The sequence below is a fragment of the Neofelis nebulosa genome, chromosome 3 (genome assembly GCF_028018385.1).
Source record: "Neofelis nebulosa isolate mNeoNeb1 chromosome 3, mNeoNeb1.pri, whole genome shotgun sequence".
NCBI classification, from domain to species: Eukaryota; Metazoa; Chordata; class Mammalia; order Carnivora; family Felidae; genus Neofelis; species Neofelis nebulosa.
The window spans coordinates 153999333-154023908 of record NC_080784.1 but is presented as its reverse complement, the minus strand read 5'-3'; the positions used below and the strand labels follow the sequence as shown (position 1 = coordinate 154023908).

The following is a 24576-nucleotide window of genomic DNA, read 5'->3' as shown; positions in this document are numbered from 1 at the left end:
TCTTTTGGACATCATTATTTTGGTGGCACAGATTAGTGGAAAAATAAATTTGCACGCTTACCAATAACATTTAAATTAAAGGTACAATTTCATTGAATAATTTTGAAAATGTGGACCTACAACAGGAACAAGAACTTTTTTGTTTTGCTAGAAGAAATAGGCATAAAATATACTTTAAAATTTTTACAGTTAAGCAGTCAAAGACCATACTCTTCAAATGACTCAGTCAGTACAATCATTTTATATAACAGATTATCTTTATGGGATAATGATCACTACATTGCTATCAGAACACCTTCAAATATGTAAAACCTTGGATTGTGAGCAACTTGTTCTGCGAGTGTTTTGCAAGACGAGCAAATATTTCTAATAAATTTTAATTGGATAAAGGAAAAATGTTTTGCAATGCCAGTAGTACATGATACCGAATGTCACATGATCACAACTGAGCCAATGCTTCTTGAAATTCACTTTAATATACAAGTGCTTTGGATTACAAGCATGTTTGCAGAATGAATTATGCTCGCAAACCAAGGTTTTACTGGTCTTTTATTTTTTACTTGGAACCCAAAATACCAGAGTTTTCCTCCTTTACCAAATAATATCTAGGCTCTCTTGGCATTTAGAGCATTCTGAAGATTACACACTATCAGAAAGTCTTTTCAACCAAGATATATTTTTACTGTTTCCTTATTCAAAAGAAAATTATAAATGTTTAGATTTCTAAATTAATAGTGTATTATGGAGTTCAAGGTCAGGGCCCATGGTTCCTAATTGTTATTTCATAGGAAATTCAGAAATTCTATTCCCTTGAGGTACATATTTGGTAAATAAAATTATTCAGGTATGTTTGGCAAATAGCAATATTAATTATAGAAAAAAAAATAACAATTTAAGATTTTTAGGTGACCAAACTGTTTGCCATGTTATATTTCTTCAGATAATTACCTTATTGAACACATTATGGTAACAGAATATTTGTGCATTCAGTAAATGTATTAACTTCATATTATCTTAGACTTCCTTAGAATTGAAGACAATGACATTAGAATCATTATATGTAAAATTGGATAGCTTTAGAAACAAGTAAATCTCTTAATTATCAGAGGATAGAAATTTTAGAAATGGGTATTTAGGCTCTACCTATATTAGTATTGGAAATAATTGCTTATTTAAATAATATCTTAGGTTTCTTTGCCCCTTTATGTTTCATTGGTTTTTTATGAGAGTTTCAGGAAAGGAAAGTAGCTAAAAAAAGAAGCAATTGATACTTATGGTGGCAACACAGTTCTTTCTCTCTTAGAATTGAACATGAGAAAATATTAAAACTATAAAACATCAGTGTAAAAAATAAATATATTATATTATATTATATTATATTATATTATATTATATTATATATTTATAATGGTAGCCATGGAAGATAATTAGCAAAAAGAAAAAGAAAACAGTAAAAATTCACTTTGAAACAAAATCACTATTATTAGTTATGAAATAGACTATAAAACAGTGAGTTACTGACTAGCATGGGAATAAATTTCTCTTTTCAACTACATCAGAACTTCTTAGCTTTTCCCCTGTTAACATTATGGGATAAATAAGTCTTTGTTTTAAGGGCCATCCTGTGCATTATAGAATATCTAGCATCATCTCTGGCCTCTATCCACCAAATACCAGAAGCATTGCACTACTGTTGACCCTTTGTGGTTACAAGACAAAACTCCTGCCATATGTCCCCTGAATAGCAAAATCTTCCCTAGTTGACAACTATTACACTAATATAAAGATAATAAGTGAGAATTAAGATGTCCTCTTCCTACATGCTGGAAAAATACATAACTCTATGATAATAGATTTCTGTTAATCTTTCATGGATGAGAAAATGAAGTTTACAGAATTTAAATCACTTGAGTAGATGACACAGCTAGTGGGTGTCAGGGCTAGTACTAAAACCAGGAACCTGATACCAAAGTCCATACTCTTTAAAAATTTCTCATTACTCTGAGATCTGATTTTGAACAAAGTACTTTAAATTATAATAATTTCCTCATCCATAAAATGAGAACTCTGTAGCTATAACATCAAATATCCAAAATTCTAAAGAAAGACAATATTTAATGAAGGAAGCTGAACACATACTTCTTTGAGGCTATGATAACTCAATCTATACCTCATGGCAATTTCAGTTATGAGCTAACCTATACTTCATGGCCGGTCACTAGCATAATTTGCACCTACGTCAGGTGAAAGGGATGAAAATTTCTTAACCTGAAAATAATCATTCTCTGCTAGAGAATTTAAATAATTAGTAATTGAAATGGAGTTTTCAAACATATGTTTTATCATATGCCTTATAAACCCACAGGTGATTCTGACAAATCCCCATTTGAAAGTACTGATGCTATAGATACATACTTAGACTGCACAACTCATATGGCTAAACCAATTATTAGGAATGAGCTTTTGAAAATAATCATCACAACTTATTCTGAAAGACCTGAAAAAGAAATTATAGGTTTCCCACTGAAACAGCCTGGATTTTGAATATATAATACCGAAATCTTAATTTAAAGTGTGTGTGTGTGTGTGTGTGTGTGTGTGATGTGCATACATGCGCCCCACATTCCAAACTTGGTTGTTTCACTGATATCAAATCACTGGTTTGACTTATCATTTCCCTTTCTTAATTATATAGTAGCTATATTATACGTAAGTATAACTTCATTCTCTGAAAATAACTTGACCGCAAGAAAGACTCTGGTTCAGTGCTTTTGAAATTTAAAATTTTTGTGACATCTATATCCTGCTAAAGAACACATGTTTTGAGGAATTGTATTTGAGTAATAAATGCTGTTATAGAGCTTGTGTTCATAGGCAAATACAATCTTTCTTCAGAACATTTCATACATCTAGATTTTGGGTTAAATTTGTGTAAATTTCTCCAGTGTGTTAAATATAAGATTTCTTTCAAGGTCACCTTATAATATGATTATCCCCTAAGATGCATACGGAAGGTCAGACCACTGAAATTCTCTCTTCCTCCCTCCCACCTCCTCCTTTCCATGGAAGAAATGGAATTATAAAAACACAACGCGGCATTTTATATATTGCCATAAATTATGTGTGTCTTTAATGGAATGCTGATGTTTTAAAAATCTGACTTGTCATTTCAAAAGCTGTCAAATCAATGCGCAGAGATTTAGAAAATCGCATGAGTATAATGCATGCAATGTCCATATACCTTTATGCAGTGTGATTTTCAGTGAAAAGGTGAGAGAGAAATAAGATCATTTATGCAAGTTAAAGTTGTTCTCGGCAGCAAAGTAGTTCCTTCAAAACTTGTATTTAATATTCTTCTAATTATATTACAAATGACAATTAAAATAGCATTAGAAAAATGTTTTCAATAAAGGTTTATTCCAATATTGCTAAGTGCATTAATGTATTTTAAGTAGTTTTGCTTCATACTTTCATGACTTCTAAACATTCCTATTTTACTCTTGTACTGCCAAGTACATATTGAATGGTCAATTTAGCAGTAACAATGTGAGAGAAATTTGTTAAAAATTAAAGTATTTAACATTCGATAATGAAGTTGCTGCTCTACTTACAGTGTTTGCTGGAAAGTTTTTCGAAAATGATGCAAGATATGCTAGTTTACTCATCTCATTTTTCTATATAGGAAATTTTACCCAAGGTAAAGTTATAAATGTGTCTCTTTTATAAATATTACACTAAATGTATCATGATCATGTGTAATCTTAAGTAATACCCAAAGCCAATTCTAATGATGATAAACTATGATTCAGCATAGACTTATGAATTTAAACATGATAAGAGGAGTATTGTTACATAAAAAATAACTTGGCTTTTGTCAACAAAGCAGTATCAGTTTTAGAAAAGCTGCAAATATAATGAACTGGCATTGATGGAATTACATTTCAGCATATTCTCAAATGTTACTCTATAATATTAAACAATGGAAAACGCTGATATTATGATACTAAAATGGCAGAATGAAAACCATAGAGTAACAAGAGGTGTCTAGTTGATATTGGAACAACTCTTGATTATTCAGGATTTAGTTCACCCATCAGTGGATTAGTCATTCCCTCACTACTTCTCCCTTCTGCTTTACACACCTGTTAGCCATATCACTGGTATTTACCCCAGCAACACTGGCTGGATAGGAGAAGGGAGAAGAGAGATTAACAAATATTCACTAAATTTCAGTGTTTATTCTTGTTGTCATAATTTGATCATGCCATTAACGGTATGCTTGAAATTTTTTGGTTCATTTAAAGATTCCTGATAATCATTTATGTATCTACTATACAAGATAAATACATTTACATTTGGCAAAGATTAACCATGTTTGGTCATGATTTTCAGTGAGTGAGACATAGTGATGGTTGGACTAGAAACTTTAGCTTAATTATGTAGAATGAAGAGGATACTAAGTACTCCCATGTGTATTTTAGGTGTGTAATACATCATTCATAATGTCTTTATTGATAAGATAAAAACTCTGCTTGAATTGGTGTGCATAAATTTTGGCCCTAGATTTGTGAAACTTCCATTTTAGTAGTTGAAGACCCCATTTGAATAAATGATACTAACATAAACCTCTTCAGTTTACACACAATTGGCATAATATTTAAATTCACTGGATTTTGTTCGTCTTCTGAATAATCAAAAGTTGACAGTGCTGGTCTGACAAGAAGTTTAAAAAGCAGTGGTAATACTGTCCTTAATACAGGTTTTTGGATTCAATTTGCAACTCACCTCAAGCTTAACAATTCCCCCTGTCAACCACAATTCACTGCATTTACACACCATAGTACAGATTGTACCATTACTGCCACAACAATTGTTCTGTGTATTGTACACAGAATAGCAAAGTTTAGGCACAGAGATGGCGGACAGAAACATCTAAAGTTGAAAACCACATTGCCGAACACATTTTAACTCTAAGATTGTTAACCTGTTCATTTTCTTTCCACATTAAGCCATATATGTATGTTACTGGCAAGAAATAAACAAACAAAAGAAAGAGTAAGAAGAAAGAACTAAAGAAAGAAAGAAAGAAAGAAAGAAAGAAAGAAAGAAAGAAAGAAAGAAAGAAAGAAATCGCAAACAAAATTAAACCTTTATGATGGAAAATTTTTATCAAAGTCAGCAGTTCTGAAAAATTGTAATATTTTCTCTCCCTTTTTTTGAACCCAATATAAGAACAAATTTGATGGCACATATTTTTCTAATTTAATTATATGGAAATCTGATCTTTTGCCTTATATTAATTGATCTTAACTGCACAAATATTCACTAAATTTCAGTGTTTATTCTTGTTGTCATAATTTGATCATGCCATTAATCATGATTTGATCATGCCCCCCCCCAAGTATTTATTATAGGTATACTTTCAGTTCTCAATTTCTATTATTCCTTGGCAATAATGTGGACAATAATATTTATTATATTATTATAGCATATGCAGCCTCCATAAAATTAGTATTAAATATTGGGTAAAGGCCATGTGTAAAAAATCATTACCTTAAGTGTTTAAGAGCTTGTCTTTGTCTTTGCTGATATCCCAGCTCCTTTGCTGTGTGCCTTTAATAATTATTTTGGTGAAAGGCGAGCAAAATGCACAGATAGTCTTTTTCGTATATTCCTGACCAAACAAGTAACTGATTACTCACTGTTCTGTGAGTTATTTAAATAACATTTTGATAAATGTGTTCTTGCCAAACAGGAAGAATGTGGTCAAAACCACAATAAACAAGAGGACATATATTTAAAGGTGTGGGACTCCAAGGAATCAGCTTCACTGGATTTGAGGTTTGCTGGCTCAGTTCATGGTAAAGAATATGTTTATTGGCCCAGGAGTCTGAAGCAACTGATACATGGAGACAAACATCTCTGAACATGAAGATTTTAGCACAGTTTCCAAATTTCACTTTACTCTTCCGGTTAAGGTAAATGAATCAAAAGACAAAATATCAGAAAAGAGGCAATATAGCCAGAGGCAACAAGATAGCAGAGTAATGGAGACAAAGAGAAGAAACTGAACCAAGTAGAGAAAAATTGATCAGATAAAAACTACCAGAGAATAGAAATGGGTTGGAGAACCATAATTAGAAGAGAGAAGAAGGCTTTAAGTCTTTAAACAAAACATACAAAATGAGAGTTTGGGGATAGAGGAGCTGACAATAAAGATATAATTAAAATCAATTAAATGAATAAAATAATTAAAATCAACAAATGAAATGCTAAAATACAATGCTAAGATATTCAACATATTTCTAGTATTTGGGGGCCCCAAAGAGATAAAGTAAAACAGAGGTAGTTAATGCAAAACCATTATTTGTGATTAAAATTATTCTGTGAAGGGAGGAGCAAAAAGATAGTGGATGTATATATATACATACATATATATATATATATGTATATACATACACACACATAGGTATATGTGCTATTTTAATAAAAAAAGAGACATCATTTAATGCAAATAATTTTATTATATATTTACAAGTAATCTGACATTGGGTAGAAGAAATACCTACAGTATCATTTTAATATAAAATGACAAATGACTTTAATAAATTAAAATGACCATTTTTACTGAAAAATTAAATAGCAATCATGTAAAAATAGTTTTAAATTATCAACAAAATTTTGTTTACTATTTTAAATATAGCACAAATGAGTTCTTTGAGTGTTGAAAGAAATAGTGGGCAAAGCATACATGTCATCAAATAGATACAATTTGGAGGCGATAGTGAAGATGACGTTCAGCAACATAAGAGAGCATGCTGAGTAGTGATTTTAGGTCCAGCATTATAGGGATGAGGATAAGAAATGTTGAGAATGTGACATTAACTGGTGACAAATGATGGTACCCTGTTACCTTTCGTGTGGACTGGCAGTGAGTTCAATGAGTCAAAGAATGCCAGAATAGAAATGGTGAGTGCTCAGTATTAATATTATGTGAAGTAATGGAATAAGGACTGTGGTTTAGTGCTTTAGAATGTTCTACCATGTTCTAATCCTCACAACAATATTTTAACCTTTGAATTTGTAGGTAATTTAAAGTAAGTTGTCATCATATTCATAGGTTAAAACATTATTCATGTTAATGTAAGCTAGATGGAACCACCATAACAACAGTTAATTTTCACAAATAACAAATATTAGGCTAAAATAATTACACATACAGAGTATATAATAAAATACAAACAACTTACAACCTTAAAGAATTTAATGCTTAACTCTAGTGATTTTTATTTAATAAGATTTGATAAATTTTATCTTAAACGTGCAAACAGAAAAGGGCACAATTGGTTCCACTGAGATTGTACCAAATAACAAATCAGAGGCAGAATCTAATATATCCTTGGATTACAAGAATATAAGGTGCACCACTTAGAGATTAAATGAGATTCCTGCCTGGGAAGCTTTGTTTAAGCTGTTGCTACCCGGGTATTCATCATAGCCCAAATTTAAGAATATGTTTTGCTGTTATGTAGGACTAGCCACACCAATTGTGCTTACAGTTTGTTTTGTAATTACATTCATATAACATAGGTTCCAGTATAAAAACTTCATCAAGAAAACATCTTTTCCACAACACAAAATACCAGTATTTTGCCAAGGAGCTGTTATTCCAATTATTCAAATATTCAAATGCTATTTGTTTGAAGCAAAGAAGCAAAGATACTGGCCACAAGTAGCATTAACCATGCAGTTGTTAACAATACAGGCTAAAAAAGAACAGGCTTCTTTGAAAGCTGTCACACATGGGCAAAGGTTAACTGATTTCCCTTGACCTCATCCAGATTGGATTCCAAACAATTTTTCTCGCCCCAGCAATTATGTAAAAATTATCAGAAAAATTACTCACTCCAAGGTCACCTGAGCCACAGCGTCCATTGAACTGTATCCATTTTCCATGAAAATCTCTGTATACCGGCCCATTTTGATTGCTTCTAGCCATTCACCTACTGATCTGTAGGCCCCAGATCCCAGTGGGCCATGTTCTGCCAATAAATTAGATACCCTAAAACACAGAGCACATCAATATTAAAAGTAACATTTTCATGTCTCTTATTATAAATTGTAATATTAGCTCACTATCAAGGGATTTTTGGGTTTATGGAAGAAAATAATTTAAAATATAGAACACAAACTTAGTCTATTCAGATTTTTTTTCTACTCATAGTCAATGAAAACTTATGATGGCTTAATAAGTAAATGTTCCGTAATATAAAACATTAGCTGAAAATTCCATTAGATGTATTTACTTCCTCCTATTGTATTTTGTTTATAAAAATAATACAGAAAATGCTGCTAAAATTAGATATGAGGGATAATTTGTGTCAGCCCAATTGTTCCTAGATATTGCTAGAGAAACTCATGCTCGTTTAAGCTAATTTCTCAGGAAGTCCAGAAGTTATTTATCCTGTATTTTACACTCTTAAAAAATGTGCTTGTTAACTTGGCCCAGGAATAATAGAATTTTGAAAACAAAATGTAACCCCAAATACTTTAGAAAACTGAATGGGATTAACCAACCAGGAGATACTCTTAGCTGTACTAGACTCATATTTTTTGTCCAATAATAATAATGATACAATTATGAGAACCATTTCTGGAAATACATCCGAAGTAAATGACTAGGAAAAATGACAAAAAGTACTTGAACCATTTTTTACTAGTGGGAATGAATGCCAAAAACAATTTAACTGTCCATCAGGGGGATTTGCCTCAGTAAATTTCAACCATAAGATATAGGACAAATACATTTCTTTTGATTCATTGTCTCTGTACTTTCTCACACTCTGTTTACACTTCAACCTATTCCAGTATATTTCCTTCCAAAACAATTCTATAAAAATTTCTCTCACTGTGGTGAGCAATGATTTTTATTTTGCCGAAATCTATAAATATTTCTTATCTGCAAAATGATTGACTCCTCAGAAATTTTCAATATCCACCTCCACCACCTCTCTTTTGAATTCCTATGTTGTCTCACAAAGTTTTGGATAATTCTCTCTTTCTTGGCTACCAGGACATTGAATTTCCCTTGGCATCTTTTAAACTTCCTTTGCCGATTACTCCTTTCCTTGGCTTTAAAATTTGGCTCTGTATCTTCTCAGCTCAGGCTAAAATTCCACTCTAGGTAATTTTACCCATTTTTATGCTTCAAGTGGCATCTATTTTTCTCCAATTTTTACCCCCAGCCCAAGTGTCTCATGTATTCCTGTAGCTACTTACACCCCCATATTTCTCATAGGAATATTGCCCCAACATGTCTGAAACCACACTTGTCATCTTTTTCACATCCAATTCCTCCTGCAATCTTCTGCGTTCTAGAATATGATACAACAGTTCACTCCTTCCTTGTCCTCAGTCCCCTCACAATCAATCATTATGTATGCTATCCATTCTACTTCCAATATATCACATATCTGATCACTCCTCTATCTCACTTGTTGCCACTTTAGTTCAAGACATCATCATGGCATATCTGCCAACTACTCTAGCCTCTGAGTTATCCTCTAAATTCTATCCTCACTCTCTGCTGCACAGCCAAGGTTCTTTTTTAATGTTTTTTATTTTGTTCAATATCTTCCTCCTCCAATAGTGTGTTGTTCAATGCTGTGTACTCAGCACCTATCCCACAGGATGACATGATGTGGACATGAACATGAATCTGAACATGAATATTGGCTGAATAAATGGGTATCTTGTGATTTGTAGCCTTTAAGTAATAGGGGTCAAAGATTTTATGAAGGTAGAAATACAGAAAAAAATAGTTGGAGAGTAGGATCTTGAAGTTGACATTATGGAGGAGTTGCGATTTTTAGTAACAGCAAAATCTAGAACATGACGCTGAGAAGGAGAGTTCATGGTAGGCTAGAGACCAAAAATGAGAGATATTCAAACATCATCTACATGGCTACTGAAATCACCAAGCCTTGTGACATGGGTGAGAATAAATACAGGTTAAGACAATGACCAGGAGCTAACATCTTCTAGAATTAGGATTTGTAGATGACCGAATAAAAATGTCTAGTAAGTGCTATAGTCTTCAGCCAAATCTGTTTAAATGAAACCTAGCAAGATGATTCTATATATTGCAGACACACACAAAAAGAAAAAAATTTGGAGACTCTTAAACTGTTCTTAATCTATAATGATATCAATATAAACTAACACAATTTAGATATCAAAATGTCTCTTTATAATTTCTTTTCTTTAGGTCCCTTTAGACAACATAATTAAAATAAGTAGATGAAAGAAATGCTTACATTTTTACATGACAATAAATAACTTAAAGGCAGATATTTCAGTAGCAACATAAGGAATATTCACTAAGAAGATAAATTCTCCAGTTGCTACTACAGAAAGTTAATGATGCTTGAACAGAAGTTGAAGTTTCATTCTTCATTTGTATTTAAAAATGACTTTTTGCCTAATAAACAAATGTTCTGTCAGAATCATAGAACTTATGTAACTTTATCAACAGATTGTTTCTCATTTAGTTCATGCTAATAGGAGGCCAATTTGGTTACACTTCTCGTAAAAATAAAGATCTGACTCAAATATAGTGAAAATAACATTCTGGCAATTTTTCTTAAGTACAGAGTCAAACTGATTTATTTTTTGTGAGGATAATTCTGTAATTTATCACGTCAAAGAGAAAAACATGTTTTACAAATATGTAACATTGTTTAAGTATATTCATGTGCATTCAGAAAAATTGTTTTAAGTATTCATTTGTGGGGCGCCTGGTGGCTCAGTCGCATAAGTGTCTGACTCTTGGTTTGGGTTGAGGTCATGATCTCAGGGTTGGTAAGATTGAGCCCTGGGTCATCAGGCTCTTCACTAATAGCACAGAGTCTGCTAGGGATTCTCTCCCTCCTTCTCCCTCTCCCTCTCCTTCTCTCTCTCTCGCTCTCTCTCTCTCTACATAAACAAATAAACTTAAAAAAATTAGAAATAAAGAAGTAAAAATGCTCATTTGTTCACACAAATTTATTCATTTATCAGTTTTAAGTTTTGTTCCAATTGCACAGTAAGTGATTCACCAAATATCTGTGTACAACCAGATGGGAGCAAAGAATCTCTAAAGGAGTTGTCATTGTTTATAAAATATGGCAGACACTAAAGTCTATTATAAAGAAACCAAAGAGTAATTATTGTTAGATATCTCCGGTTTAAGTCTATCAGTGCTCACTTGGCTATCTCTATGATCTTATAATTTTATTTTGACCCATCCACACTAATGTGAGATCCAAAACACATGAAAATACACACATTTGAGTTTTTTATAATGTTATCTGAACTTGGCTGTAGTTAACATTTTACTGAAACTGGCATTTACACTGGTAGATTAGGCATAGATACTTTCAATTTGATTATTTATATTTCATTGTAAGAGAGTAATATTACGCAAAAACTGTATTTAAATAAATTAGTGTCATACAGATCCATAGATTAACGTGTGTACTGAAATGATGTTATTGATTTAATATTCATGGCATCAAGTTGAATTAGCTACATTAGGAAAAGCTCTCAGGTCTGGCTTTTTACCTGCTCGATGCATTAACCAGCGTCTTCAAGCTACTTGGGTTACGTATCAGCTTATCCAACATGTTGACAATTTCATCAAACTTGGGCCTGCTATTTCGGTCTTTCTGCCAGCAATCCAGCATTAACTGGTAGAGAGCAGCAGGACAGTCCATGGGGCTTGGCAGACGGTAGCCTTCCTCCACTGCTTTAATCACCTGTGTAAAGCAAAACAGAGCCATACTCAACACCACAAACAGTACAGAATAGCTCGAGAAATTTCCTACTATCCAACTTTCATTCTGTCTTAGTCTTGCACTGATAACCAGCTCTTGCACTGATAACCAGCATCGTTCTCTCTCAAATCTCTGATTACTTCTATTTGCTGCAAAATAAAACAACAATAACAAAAAGTAAATATGTTATCACAATGTAAAAAGATATTTTCTTCACATATTATAAAGAAAATAAGTGGTAATCATTTTTACATAAAATCTTGATGAAGGGTGATTTGTAACATTAACTGACATAAAAATAATGTTCATGTTTTATTTATTTATCCTTGCATTCTGGAACCAAATAGGGATTAGAGTTTTTTAGTGATTTCTCTGAAAAGTTAATGTCTTTGTAATGAAAAATTATGGGCAGATCCACGTTTTTTAAAGCAATAGAACTGCAATTTTACTTCAAAAGAAGACTTTTGGAGGGTAAATGATGGATAAGTCAAAGGCTAAATTAGCATAACTGTCTCATGTATCATTTAATAATGTCAGAGTCTGGCTGTTTATTATCATCTACTGATTTCTGTCAGGAATTTGGAATGACTGCATAAGTAGCACAGGCATTACAAACATCATCGATTTTAAATAAAACCACACATGTGAGTATCGTCTAATTGCGAAATTGTTTCATCAAAAACATTCATAATGTTGCTGCTGCCATCAAAATGTCTAACTACAGAAGAAATTCGTTTATGCTTCTGAACATAATGCAGGTTTTATTCTAGAAAATTCAAATATTTAAGTGATCCCCAAATCTATAATAATAAACATAGTTCTCAAATTTCTGTTGTGGATATTTCCTTAACTATTAATTACATTTTTTGAGAAAGACTTTAGATTTGATTTGACAAATGAAAAAAATATAAATGATGATTAGAATAGGAAATTTACAAAAAAAATCTTGCAAGATTGGAACGAAACAGTCTCTCAATGGTAAAGAAAATGGCACCTGCACAAAAGCAGGAGCACATAGAAAGAAGATGAAATGGTATATTTAGGGGAACTTTATGGCCTAGAGGTAGCAGGTAGAGAGAAAGTGTTTAAGTTCAGACCTATCACACTGGATGGTTGTTACTATTTACTTTAGCTAAACACATTCATGGGGGGAGAGAATGTTGTCAAGTATAATTTGGGGCTTGTTTTGTTTGGAGTGCATGGGGAACACCCAGATGACACTTGGCAGGAATCTGGTTAGGGTACAGGAGATATTTGAGATGAAAATGTAAATGTGAGAGTCATCATGACTTGGTTATAGCTTGAAGTCAGGTGTGGTATATATCTACCCAGGAAGGGCATGAAAGAAAAGTTCCTGACAAGCACAAATAGTTAAGTTCAGGCACTTCAAGGACTCAAGGATTCCAAAAAATAAATGGTCAAATAACTGAATAACTATGAGTGAAACTCCTGAGAGTCACTTACCACTTTAGTTAACTTAACTCAAAAACAGCATAAAAAATTAAATGGCAAACCATGGTAGAAATTATTACAAAAACTAAAACATATGGGGCGCCTGGGTGGCGCAGTCGGTTAAGCGTCCGACTTCAGCCAGGTCACGATCTCGCGGTCCGTGAGTTCGAGCCCCGCGTCAGGCTCTGAGCTGATGGCTCAGAGCCTGGAGCCTGTTTCCGATTCTGTGTCTCCCTCTCTCTCTGCCCCGTTCATGCTCTGTCTCTCTCTGTCCCAAAAATAAATAAAAAACGTTGAAAAAAAAAATTAAAAAAAAATAAATAAATAAAACATATGGTTAGCCTCTTTAACGTGTTAAAAGTGGATGCATATTGAGAAATAACATGATAAAACAACAGATTCATGAGGAACAGATATTAATCAAAAATTTACAAAAGAAAAAAATGCTAAATAAATTTTGAGAAAACATTTATTCTCACTGGTGATCAATAAAAGAATAGATAGTGAAAGAATAAAAAGTACTATTTATAATTATATATTAATAAAAGTTCATTTATGTATTAGTTTGCTTATTAGAAGACTTCCCATTGCTGATGATAACAGCAATAGCAGTCATCTTTAATAACGTGAGTACCAAAATAAAATGCCCTAATACAGTTTGTCACAAAATATTTCAGTATGCAGTGAGAACAGTGATTTTTACTTATTTAAAACCTGACTTGTTTCATAATGAATTTTCCCCAAAGCTGCTACCAATAAGCTCTCTTTTTTCTTTAACACCTATGCTTTTTAAAATATTGTCTTTCTTTCACTGAGTAGCTAGTATTCACATGTGAGTGTGAAATGAGTAAATGAAACCAAGCCACTAGTTTTAAAGGAATTTTATGAGTTATTTGATTTGAGATGTTATTTCTAGACTATATTACTTAATCAACTTTATTTTCAGGCAAATTTATAAATAGAAATATAATACCATGTCTCTAAGTTAACCTCAGTACTTGGTCCAGGAAATTAGGTCATTTAATTTAATTCTAAATTCATCTTTAGAATTTATCTTCAAAATATATTTAAACTATAACTTCAGATTTTATATTCCGACATATTGAATTTTGTTTTTCATTTTTAACTACATTCCCTTCATAGTTTGGGGGAGAAATGAATGTATTAGTGCTCTGGTGGTTTGTGAAATGCTTGAAATATATCAAAGTGCAATTCAGGCTATTCATTTTATTACACAGTTTATAATGTATAGCTAAATGAATCATAATCTCCATTGACTTTCTTATTACCATTACATTTGTTAAGGTAGACAGTCGAGATAAACAAAGGAAAGAAAGAGAAAAAAGAAACAGACAACCAGAAGTTTTACAGATTATCTGGCACCAGTTCATATGGGCTACATCTGAAATGTTATTATAAACTACGCATTTTCTTGGCATTGACATGTAAATCAGTTGTCTAAACACAATTTTAAAAATGCTGCTTCTCTTAATACATAAAACTTCAATACTAAGCACCTGATATGGCACTATTCACTTGGTGGACAGTTGACTTCACTGGGCCCATTTTGTCATGTAAGGGTCAGTGGCTTCATCCTTTCAGGTACATATACCTATTCTGGGTACGATTTGCTTTTGCTGCCCACAGAGCCTCAACCACCATTACAAGCTTTGCAATACTTGATCCACAAACACTGAATCCCACACAGCATATCACTCAATGAGGGCACCCACTTCCTAGTGAAGAATGTGTGAGTATCAAATACTCAGTGATGTACTGGTAAATATTTAACAACAGGCTCTCCTTGGTGGGGAGGACATATTGTATTGTTTACTTGTTTATATGGTATAAATACTCCCTCCAGGTCGATTGCAAACTGTCAACATGATCTCATTCTGAAAATCTGCTAGCTGGTACAAGGGTGGTACCAGCAACCACTGCACATAGTACGTCATAAATTCATCCATAAGGCATTTAAGCTGCTTTCACACAGTTGGGGCAGGGAAAAATACTGTGAACCCTAGGTGATACACTTGGGACTTCTTGTTACTCTTTTGTAATAACTGTGGCCTGAAAAGGCTAACCCCCAAGAATGAAAGATGGATCCAGGCTACTAGTTCAGCCACCATGACCTGCCATATTGATAAATGAGGGGAATCCAGAATGGATAGTGAAGGAAGGAGAGGCAAAGGACCAGGTGAGGTCCTGAGATCAACTGAAACCACAGGGACTACAGTTCAGTTCATAACCTGCCTCTTCTGAGTAGAAAAACCCATAGAATCATGAAACAGATGCTCCTGGAACCTGTGTGGGGAAGTAGGTCCATGCTGCAAAAGGTGAAGAGCATGGAAATCATGAAAATTTGTCTCTCAGATCTTTACCTGCTGGATGCTAATTAATCAACAACCCTTAACCCTAAACTTTCTAAAACCATCATCACATTTACACCAAAGCCAGGCTTTGCAAAGGTTACTTCCAGTCAATTATTGAGCATGGCAGTGATAATAAGATAGGCTCATTTCTATGTGACCCCTATGACAGACAATGTTTTCACAGTCTGACATCTCTCCCAGCTGTCCCGCATTCCTCTTCCTTACAAGAATTTCTCCTTAATAATACTAATGTATATCTAATTCCTTCTTGGAATAGGTTTCTTGCAGGACCTAGACTAGCACAGGCATTATATCATAAGCACTACAACACAAATTGTACATATAATATCTATATTCATCATCATCATATATTTGTAAGATAGTAACTATCATATGCATTTTATAGATGAAATGTATGAGACTCCAGAAGGTTATGTAATTGCCTGTGTTTACACAACCAAGAAGTAGCAGTGGTAAGATTTACAGGCAAGTCTCTCCGGCAAGCAAACCTGTGATCTTCCCATCCTGATGCTGAGTCTCACCATTGGAACTAGAAACAACTACCTTCCAACTAAATAATTTGGGAGAGTTATAGATCTCACTCCATGGAATCAGATTTCTTGCTCCACAAGAAAAAAAAAATATCTACAATTAAAATGTGCTATTTTGGAAAGGAGTGCATTCTTCATCACAGGAGATGTAAAAATGTAAGTTGGATAACTGAGTGGCAGGAATTTTGTAGGTGGAATTTGAGCATCAGCAGTGTGTTTTTTTTTTTTTCAACGTTTTTTATTTATTTTTGGGACAGAGAGAGACAGAGCATGAACGGGGGGAGGGGCAGAGAGAGAGGGAGACACAGAATCGGAAACAGGCTCCAGGCTCTGAGCCATCAGCCCAGAGCCTGACGCGGGGCTCGAACTCACAGACCGCGAGATCGTGACCTGGCTGAAGTCGGACGCTTAACCGACTGCGCCACCCAGGCGCCCCTCAGCAGTGTGTTTTGATGAATTAAGTTTAACTAAGGTGTGAGCGCCTATGTTGCTAGGTATTTACTTGAAATCTCACACATGAGTCATTTTGTTACTGTGAGATATGAGGCTTTTCAGAAGTGACTGGAGTTTAAGAATATATTCTTGGAAATAATCTCAGATACCAAAGAAATAGTTCTGGATATACCCATTTTTTTCGTAGGATTTATTTTCTGTTTCCAATATTATTAAAGATATATAGAGTATATCTTTTTCTTAGTACATCAATCTTAGATCAGTAGCATTCCAGAGATTAAAGACATCTTAAAAATTCTCTATTCAAGTCCATTCCCTTTGTAATCATTGAAATTGACCAAGAGTTATAGATTCCAAAATGACTGGCTTTTAGTTCAAGATTTTTGGTTTTTGTTTTTGCTGTTGTTGTTAAATAGAAAGGTACAGGACTTTTGAACTGAATATGGATATTTCTTTATGTATCGCTTACTCCAAAGGGATAAGAGTTGAAATGAGGTTACCAGTCACTAAAATAATTGCTTTTCTCTCAGGGCAGGCAGCATTATCCTTGCAAGACTAATATTATCTTCAAAGACCAATATTTTTCAAATACACTCATTGTAGATATTATTATACTAAGGCTATTAAGTCAAATAATTTGTTCACTGTCAAATCTTGGTAATTTTCAGTATTTATATGGGACCTAAATTCCTCACACTTTAATTATAACATGCTGTGTGTTATCATAAAATATTATTTTTGTTTTACCATAAAATATTTCAGAAATATAAGATATGTGTATCTTTTTTTTGTCCCATCAGAAATTACAACAAAGAATAGAAGGAGGACGAGAGGCACGCCCCGTACAAAGTAGGCTGATATCCTTTTGGGGTCAAAAATTCTTCCTGCCTTAGAGTAAGATCTAGGCCAGCAGAAATAGTAATAGAAAACAGTCAAAAAAAGAACAAAGAATAAAAGTAATTCTAACATAAGAAGACTGAAAAACAGATAAATGAGTTTCTAAAACATTTTGTAATCTATGTGCTTAGTGTAGTGTACATATTCATATATTTCCCAATAAATGCAAGAGTAAAACATTGTTACTAAGTATAAAAATGCAATGCAATTAAGTCTCTTTTTATTTGGGTCTGGATTTTAAGTTCAGAAAAATGTTGCCATTTAAAATGTTTGCTATCAATAAAGAAGCCTCTACTGACCTCAAGATATTATCTTAGCTTCCTAAGCTTGAATCAGAGTTCACGGTCTGGTATTAAAATTATCTTCATCATTCTGGTTTATTTTTATGATGTGCTGTTATGTTTTTTCTCTGTGATGACAGAGGCAATCCTAAATCAAAATCAACCCACTGCAGCATTCTGTCCCCTTGACATGGTGGAAGATCTCCTCTGGGAGATTTAGAATATTCTGCATGTCTTGGCAGTGTAATATTTTCATGATGCAAAGCCTTTAAGAAGTAGATAGTATCTGGAATGTAGAGATTATGGGATATATCATTCAAAACACCAAATCAGTACTTCTATTTTGTTCTCTGAGAGTTTGTTTCCAAAGAAATATTCAGTGATCATGGTGTTCAAATACAGATCTGTCATGTTTCTTAAATACAAATTTGGATAGCAATTGAGGAAATCAAACTTAGTGCTATATGTAGAAGCTAAATGCTACTAACAATTGTGAACCTGCTTCGAAAATACATAGCATCTATTGTACAATTTATTAAAAGCAGACAGAAAGATCTGAAATTTTATAATCATTTACTTTAAACCTTATCTAGATTCTTGGTAAACCTAGTCAAAGCCAAAATATTAGTTTTTATTATAATTTCCTGAGAATATTATATCAGCACTCCCTTTTATTTTCTAAATAGTTTGAATTAAAGTTATCTGAGAGTGTATCAAAACTCTCAAATGGCTAAAATCAGAAAGAAAAAAAAAACGTGTCTCAAATCCTTCATACCTCCTTGTTTCTATGTCCCTCTTAGTGTAATTTTATATTGTCCATTCACAATAGGCAGTGTGATTGCCCTAAATATGGGATTGGCCACTGCAACTGGCCTGATTATTGGATTGGCCAATGTAATTTTATGCTACTGGATGAGATGCAATAGGGATCATTCTTGCCCTTCAGTCACTTGGCAGATGAGCTCACATCTACACTAGTCTACTGGTCTCCAGAGGAAGATAAAGGTCACGTGGATTAGAGCCACAGTATGCCAGTATAGAGCAACCAACCCCACTGCCAACATGAGCAAGCCCAGTCACGATCAACAAAAACTATGAGCATTTACATACCATCATGTTCTACTCTGGTCTATAATTTTATTTGTGACAGATGCAACTATATCACATAAAATTGCCAATAATGTAGATAACAATGCTACACATATCATACACTAGCTGGGAAGGACTAATAATTCTGAGTTACAGAATGAGAATTGAAAAGAAGTTAACTAGGTAAATAAGGGACCAATGTTTTCCTTGGCATGGCAGAATAAAATACTTTCACAACAATTAAAGGACAGAATGGCATTAAAATAAGTCTTAAGAAAAGTTAGAAGCCAACTGTGAAGTGCTCGGTAGTTCAAGTTAGCATTTGGCATTTATCTGGAGAAAAGTAAGTAGCAAACAGGTCTGGTCTTCCTTCAGGTTATAAAAATCCAGAGTTGAATTTCAGTTGAAGATTTTATATTCATCCAGATGGCTGATCTAGGATCATTGGTTGAAAATGGAAGGGAAGAAGCAGCCATTGATTTAATTGGAGATAGTGTGGCAGTTTGGTACACAATTTTAGAGAATCATGGTGAAATTTCTGGTGCTACTTTTATTATTTTTTTGTGACCTTAAGAAAGACATTTAATCTCTCTAAATTCAGTTTCTTAACTGCAAAACAAGAATTACAATAGCATCTCTCTGATGAGAGATGCACAATAGGAATTCAATGATACAGTTTTTTTTAACAGCACTAGCCCTAAAATTGTAAAGCTGAAGTGAATAGATACTATGTTCTCCCAAATTTAGAGAAATATAAGCCAGCACTCCTTCCCCTAAACCAAGTGAGTAGGACACAAAGAAAACCGATTGTAGCAATTTTAGATAACTACAAAAAGGGTTCACTGCCTTGCCATAGGCTTGTTAGGGAGTGGGAATGCATTGAGCCCAATTTACTGTTACTTATCAGAGAAGAATGCTATGAAATAAGTCTTAGAAAAGCCAACATGTGACCTTGACATCTCACCAGGAGATATTGGAAGAAGGCAGGCTGGCTGGAGCAGTCTACAACAGTAGTCCAAAAAGGGAACAATGGCAGAGCCTCCAACCAGAATGGGTTTCCCTCTCAGGTGAAGTACACATGTGCACTGGACAGCAAGAGACTGTGAGATTGGGAGCAGACAGCAAGTGAGGTGAACCCTGGAAGTAAGTTGGCATAAGACACCCTCCTCCTCTGGTGACCGTCCCCAGGGGTCCTTTCAAGAGCTCCGACACATACTTCACTAGAGAACCAACGTTTGGGTATTTGACCTGTGGGAGGCATCAACAACTAGCAAAAAAAAAAAAAAAATCTTGCCCTTTCTTTTCTACATACCCATCAAGGGCAATTCTGAAAAATCTAGATACAAACTTTGCCAAAGGAGGAAGAGGAGCAAAAATGGGACCATTCTTCCTTCTCTAGGTACCGAGGGTCAGGCTGGCCTTGTGGTTGTGGAAAACACTTTGAAATGGATATGGCATTGGCTTTGATTTAGACTGGACTTGAATTTTTATATCTGAAATTGAATCTTAATTACTGGCATGGGACTGTTGTTTCAACAAAATGAGGCTGAAGAGCTGTAGGATCTGTCTAATAACCCCTGAAGGCATAGGAGTGGGAGATTTTACAGAGCATGGATGAAAGAAATAATTGGAGGAAAAAAATAAATGTTTTAAATCAGTATGCTGTTGAGTTAAGATTGCTCCATATACTGGTTTTATAAAGAAGTAACGAGACAGTTGACGAAGCACTTAAGACAGTATGTGGCACATAGTTAGGGTTCAATATATGTTAGCTGCTTTTACAGTTGTTGTTATTTGAAGGGAAAATATCAAATTTCAACGTGATCCAAAATGGGAAGGCTGTATTGAATAGTAACAATGGAAAATTACAAAAGCAAAGACCAAAGAGCCATGTGTCAGGCATCACATAATAAATATTCTGAACTTGAATAGAAGAATCTTTCATAGTTTCTTTAATTTTAGGATTCTATTATTCTAAGTGTGAATTATTTTTCCATGTAAGAAAAAAATCTGTTTTCCTCCATATTAGACAGTCCAACTCTTCTTACATTTTTTTAAATTAAAAAAAAAACATAGATTATTATTTTTATCCCCTAAAAGCATCCACTATTACATCAATATCATTCATCCTTTCAGTTTGGAGTATTAGCTGTCTTTATCAAATGCAAATCATGAAAACGTGGCTGTCAGTATTCATTCTCTGATGGCTTCTTCTTCATCTTTGAAAATAATACTGACATAAAATGAGTGAACCCATCACTATAGTACAGCTAAAACTGTCTGGCAAGGGACTAAGCTTTTATGTAACAGTAACTTACTTTCTTTTGTGCTAACTCATTTTGAGTTTCTGCATAAAGGCTATTTCAACAACAATAAAACAGATCAGAGGGTAAGCAAAGTATTTCATTTTTTTAAGCAACTGTCATTTTGAGAAATGAAAAAAGATTCTTTCTTCCAACTCAGAGAACAAAACATTTCATTCTAAACCCGAGGGAGAGTAGTTCCATACTTACGTCTTGATTGGTCATCTCCCAATAGGGTCTCTCCCCATAAGACACAACCTCCCACATCACGATTCCATAGCTCCAGACATCACTGGCAGAGGTAAACTTTCGGAAAGCTATAGCTTCTGGGGCCGTCCATCTGATTGGAATTTTGCCTCCCTAAAATTGGAAAAGAATACAAGAATTCCCACATACTTCAAGCACATTTGGGGATATTGCTGCCTCACTAGAAAGATCTAGAAAGAGATGTAGCATTTTTAAGTGAATCTGTTTGACAGCATGCAGTCTCTTTTCACATACCTCAGCCCGTAAGCACTTGTAGACTGACTACTAATTGGCTGTCCGGAAGGTTTCTGGTTTAAATTCCATTTGACTACTGGAACACATACAGGACCCACATCTCAATTACAGTATCAGGATGGCAACTCAAAGAGGGGAAAGCAGGCAGTCAAGCAAATCAATAAGGTAAACTTTCATGACTTTCTAACAGAGAGTAAAGGACTTAAAATCCCAGGGTAGTTTTTTTCTTCCTTTCTTTAACATAGGAATTATAAATGGAAAGTCTTGATTGCTGAATGCAACCCTGAGAAGTTTAACAGTAAGACAAACATGAAAATCAGATATAATTATATTTCCTCCCGACATTGTGCAATTTCTTTTAGACTTGATTTCTCTTATTTTCTGCCAACATATTTTGGTGTTTTTTCTGTTACATACTGTTTTTGTTTTTACCTAAGAGATAGGTATCTCACTTAATTTAACCAAATTAAAAATTATTGAAATTAGATTGCGGGGAAAAATTTATGACATGATATCAAGTTTGGAGTTTTTTCATGGTAAAAAAAAAAAATTGGTTTGGTAGATTTCCTCTTAGTTCACAAAATAAACACTTTTATATCCTTCCAGCAAACTTAGGAAACCAAACATTTCATCCATAAGCAAAAATATATTAAAGGGGGAGGGTACAGGATTTGAATATTTTCTTGCAGAAAAGATTAACTTATGCCTTCCCATTTTGCAGAGAGGGAATGATTTAATTCATACACTAGGGAAAAAATGGAACTTAAGGAAATAACAGCTTCATGTAACATTTGAAGTTGTTCTGTGAGCTGAAGTTAATTTGAACTATTCAATCTATGTTTAAATTATTTGTTCCTTAGATATATGGTAACACCACTTTAAAAAGACTTTCCTGATACATACTTTTGTTAATTAAATATTCATAGGTAAGATTATATCATTAGGCTTGGCCGTGTGTCACTGTGATATTCTATAACGATATAATTACAGAATTAGTTATATTTTATAACTAACTATACTATTCCTCTCAAAATTGTAGATTGTCAGTTACTTTAAACTTCAGCCTAGAACTTTTCTCCTGGTCCTCTGACCATCATATTTGACATCGCTATTATCTGAAGTTCCCTTATCTTCTCATCTCTCAATATACGGATTTTCCATAAACTGCTATTATGACCCATTTCAAAGAAGTAAGTCTTGAAGGTCTTGGGATCTCTGCCTCCCCTCTCCTCGCTTCCCCCCCCACCCCGGCCCCCAGCATGATACATTAACACACACCTTGACAAATCTGTTTTATGCATTTAACTAAGATATCAACCAATCATACCGGGAATGGATTTGTCTATAAACTCCTTCTTGCTTAGGCCAAGTTTATTAAGTGTAACAGTAATCCCAACGGAATTCTTAATTGAGGTTTCACTTAATGCAAATAATGAAAATGACAATTAGCTTTAGAAGAGGAGGGATATCCCATCAATTAATTTATTGATTTATTAAGCTAACCATTAAAAGGCTTTGTTTGCTTAGATAAGTTGCTCTTGGACTTCAGTATAGTACAGTCCCTAAATATCCATGAATCACAAAGCAGCAGCTGAGAAAAAAAAGCCTTATAATCTATGAAAAGAGTTTATCGTTAGACTGCGAGTAGAAGTTATTTTATTTTATTTTATTTTTTTATTTTATTTTATTTTATTTTATTTTTAACGTTTTATTTATTTTTGAGGCAGAGAGAGACAGAGCATGAACGGGGGAGGGGCAGAGAGGGAGGGAGACACAGAATCGGAAGCAGGCTCCAGGCTCTGAGCCATCAGCCCAGAGCCCGACGCGGGGCTCAAACTCACGGACCGCGAGATCGTGACCTGAGCTGAAGTCAGACGCTTAACCGACTGAGCCACCCAGGCGCCCCTTTTTTAAAATTTTTTTTGAAGTAATTTTAAATAATTGAATTAAATAAGCAATATGTAACATATCTGTCTTAAGAATGTGAGATGACTGGGGCGCCTGGATGGCTCAGTCGGTTAAGTATCTGAACTTGGCTCAGGTCATGATCTCACAGTTTGTGAGCTTGAGCTGTGCTCACAACTCAGAGCCTGGAGCCTGCTTCAGATTCTGTGGCTCCCTCTTTCTCTGCCCCTCCCTGCTCTTGCACTCTGTCTCTCTCTCAAAAATAAATAAACATTAAAAAAAATTTAAAAAAAATGTGAGATGCCAAAAGTGTCCTTCTGTATTGACACAACAGTTAACCAAATCTTATAGTGAAAAAGATACAATGATAAATTTTTAGCTTCACAAGGAGTTGGAAGATTGAGGATATTTAACTTCATGTTTTCTTGACATTGAAAGATTTAGAATTAAACACAGTTTATGATAAGGGATTCAAACTCAAAAGGTGCATGCAATACATAGAATGCTCCAAAAATTCTCTTACACCAATACCCACAGTTTTCCACAGAAAGAATTGTCAGATATATACCATATCGATTCAGGAAGCAATTACTTTGCTGGAAAAGGGTGTTGATTTATGCTAAGTATGACAATATGAGTTAGTGGCCAACTTTCCATAAATGTGGGCTTAACAGTTAATATAGCATGTCAGGAAAGTAATTAGGCATTAAAATACTTCCAGTGAATCAAAACTTTTTGAAGAAATAGTTATTTTATTCCCTACCATGTGAGTCCTTAAAAGGCAGGCTTAGGTATTTCATTTCTGTATTTGTTTTACAAATGAGGACACCGTGGTGCAGAGAGTTTAAGCTTCCCAATGTTATACATGTTTATATATTCATATATACATATATAATATTTATTTGTTTTAGTTAGGAAATTCTCTAACTTTCTCTTTTACATTTAAAACTCTGTATGTA

General features: G+C 33.9%; 1 protein-coding gene across 9 annotated transcripts in view; it reads right to left on the bottom strand.

The window, feature by feature from the left end:
* Positions 1-24576, bottom strand: part of EPHA5 (EPH receptor A5) — a 343473-nt gene that overhangs the window by 636 nt on the left and 318261 nt on the right. For 8 of the 9 annotated variants that reach the window (XM_058722409.1, XM_058722411.1, XM_058722410.1 and 5 more), the window contains 3 exons: positions 21422-21571; positions 11602-11795; positions 7907-8062 (listed from right to left, as the gene is read on the bottom strand). In XM_058722409.1, the coding sequence (XP_058578392.1) occupies positions 7907-8062; positions 11602-11795; positions 21422-21571 (500 nt within the window). Of the gene's footprint in view, positions 1-6504; positions 8063-11601; positions 11796-21421; positions 21572-24576 lie in introns of those variants that run through there. The other variant, XM_058722416.1, reaches the window with a different exon arrangement.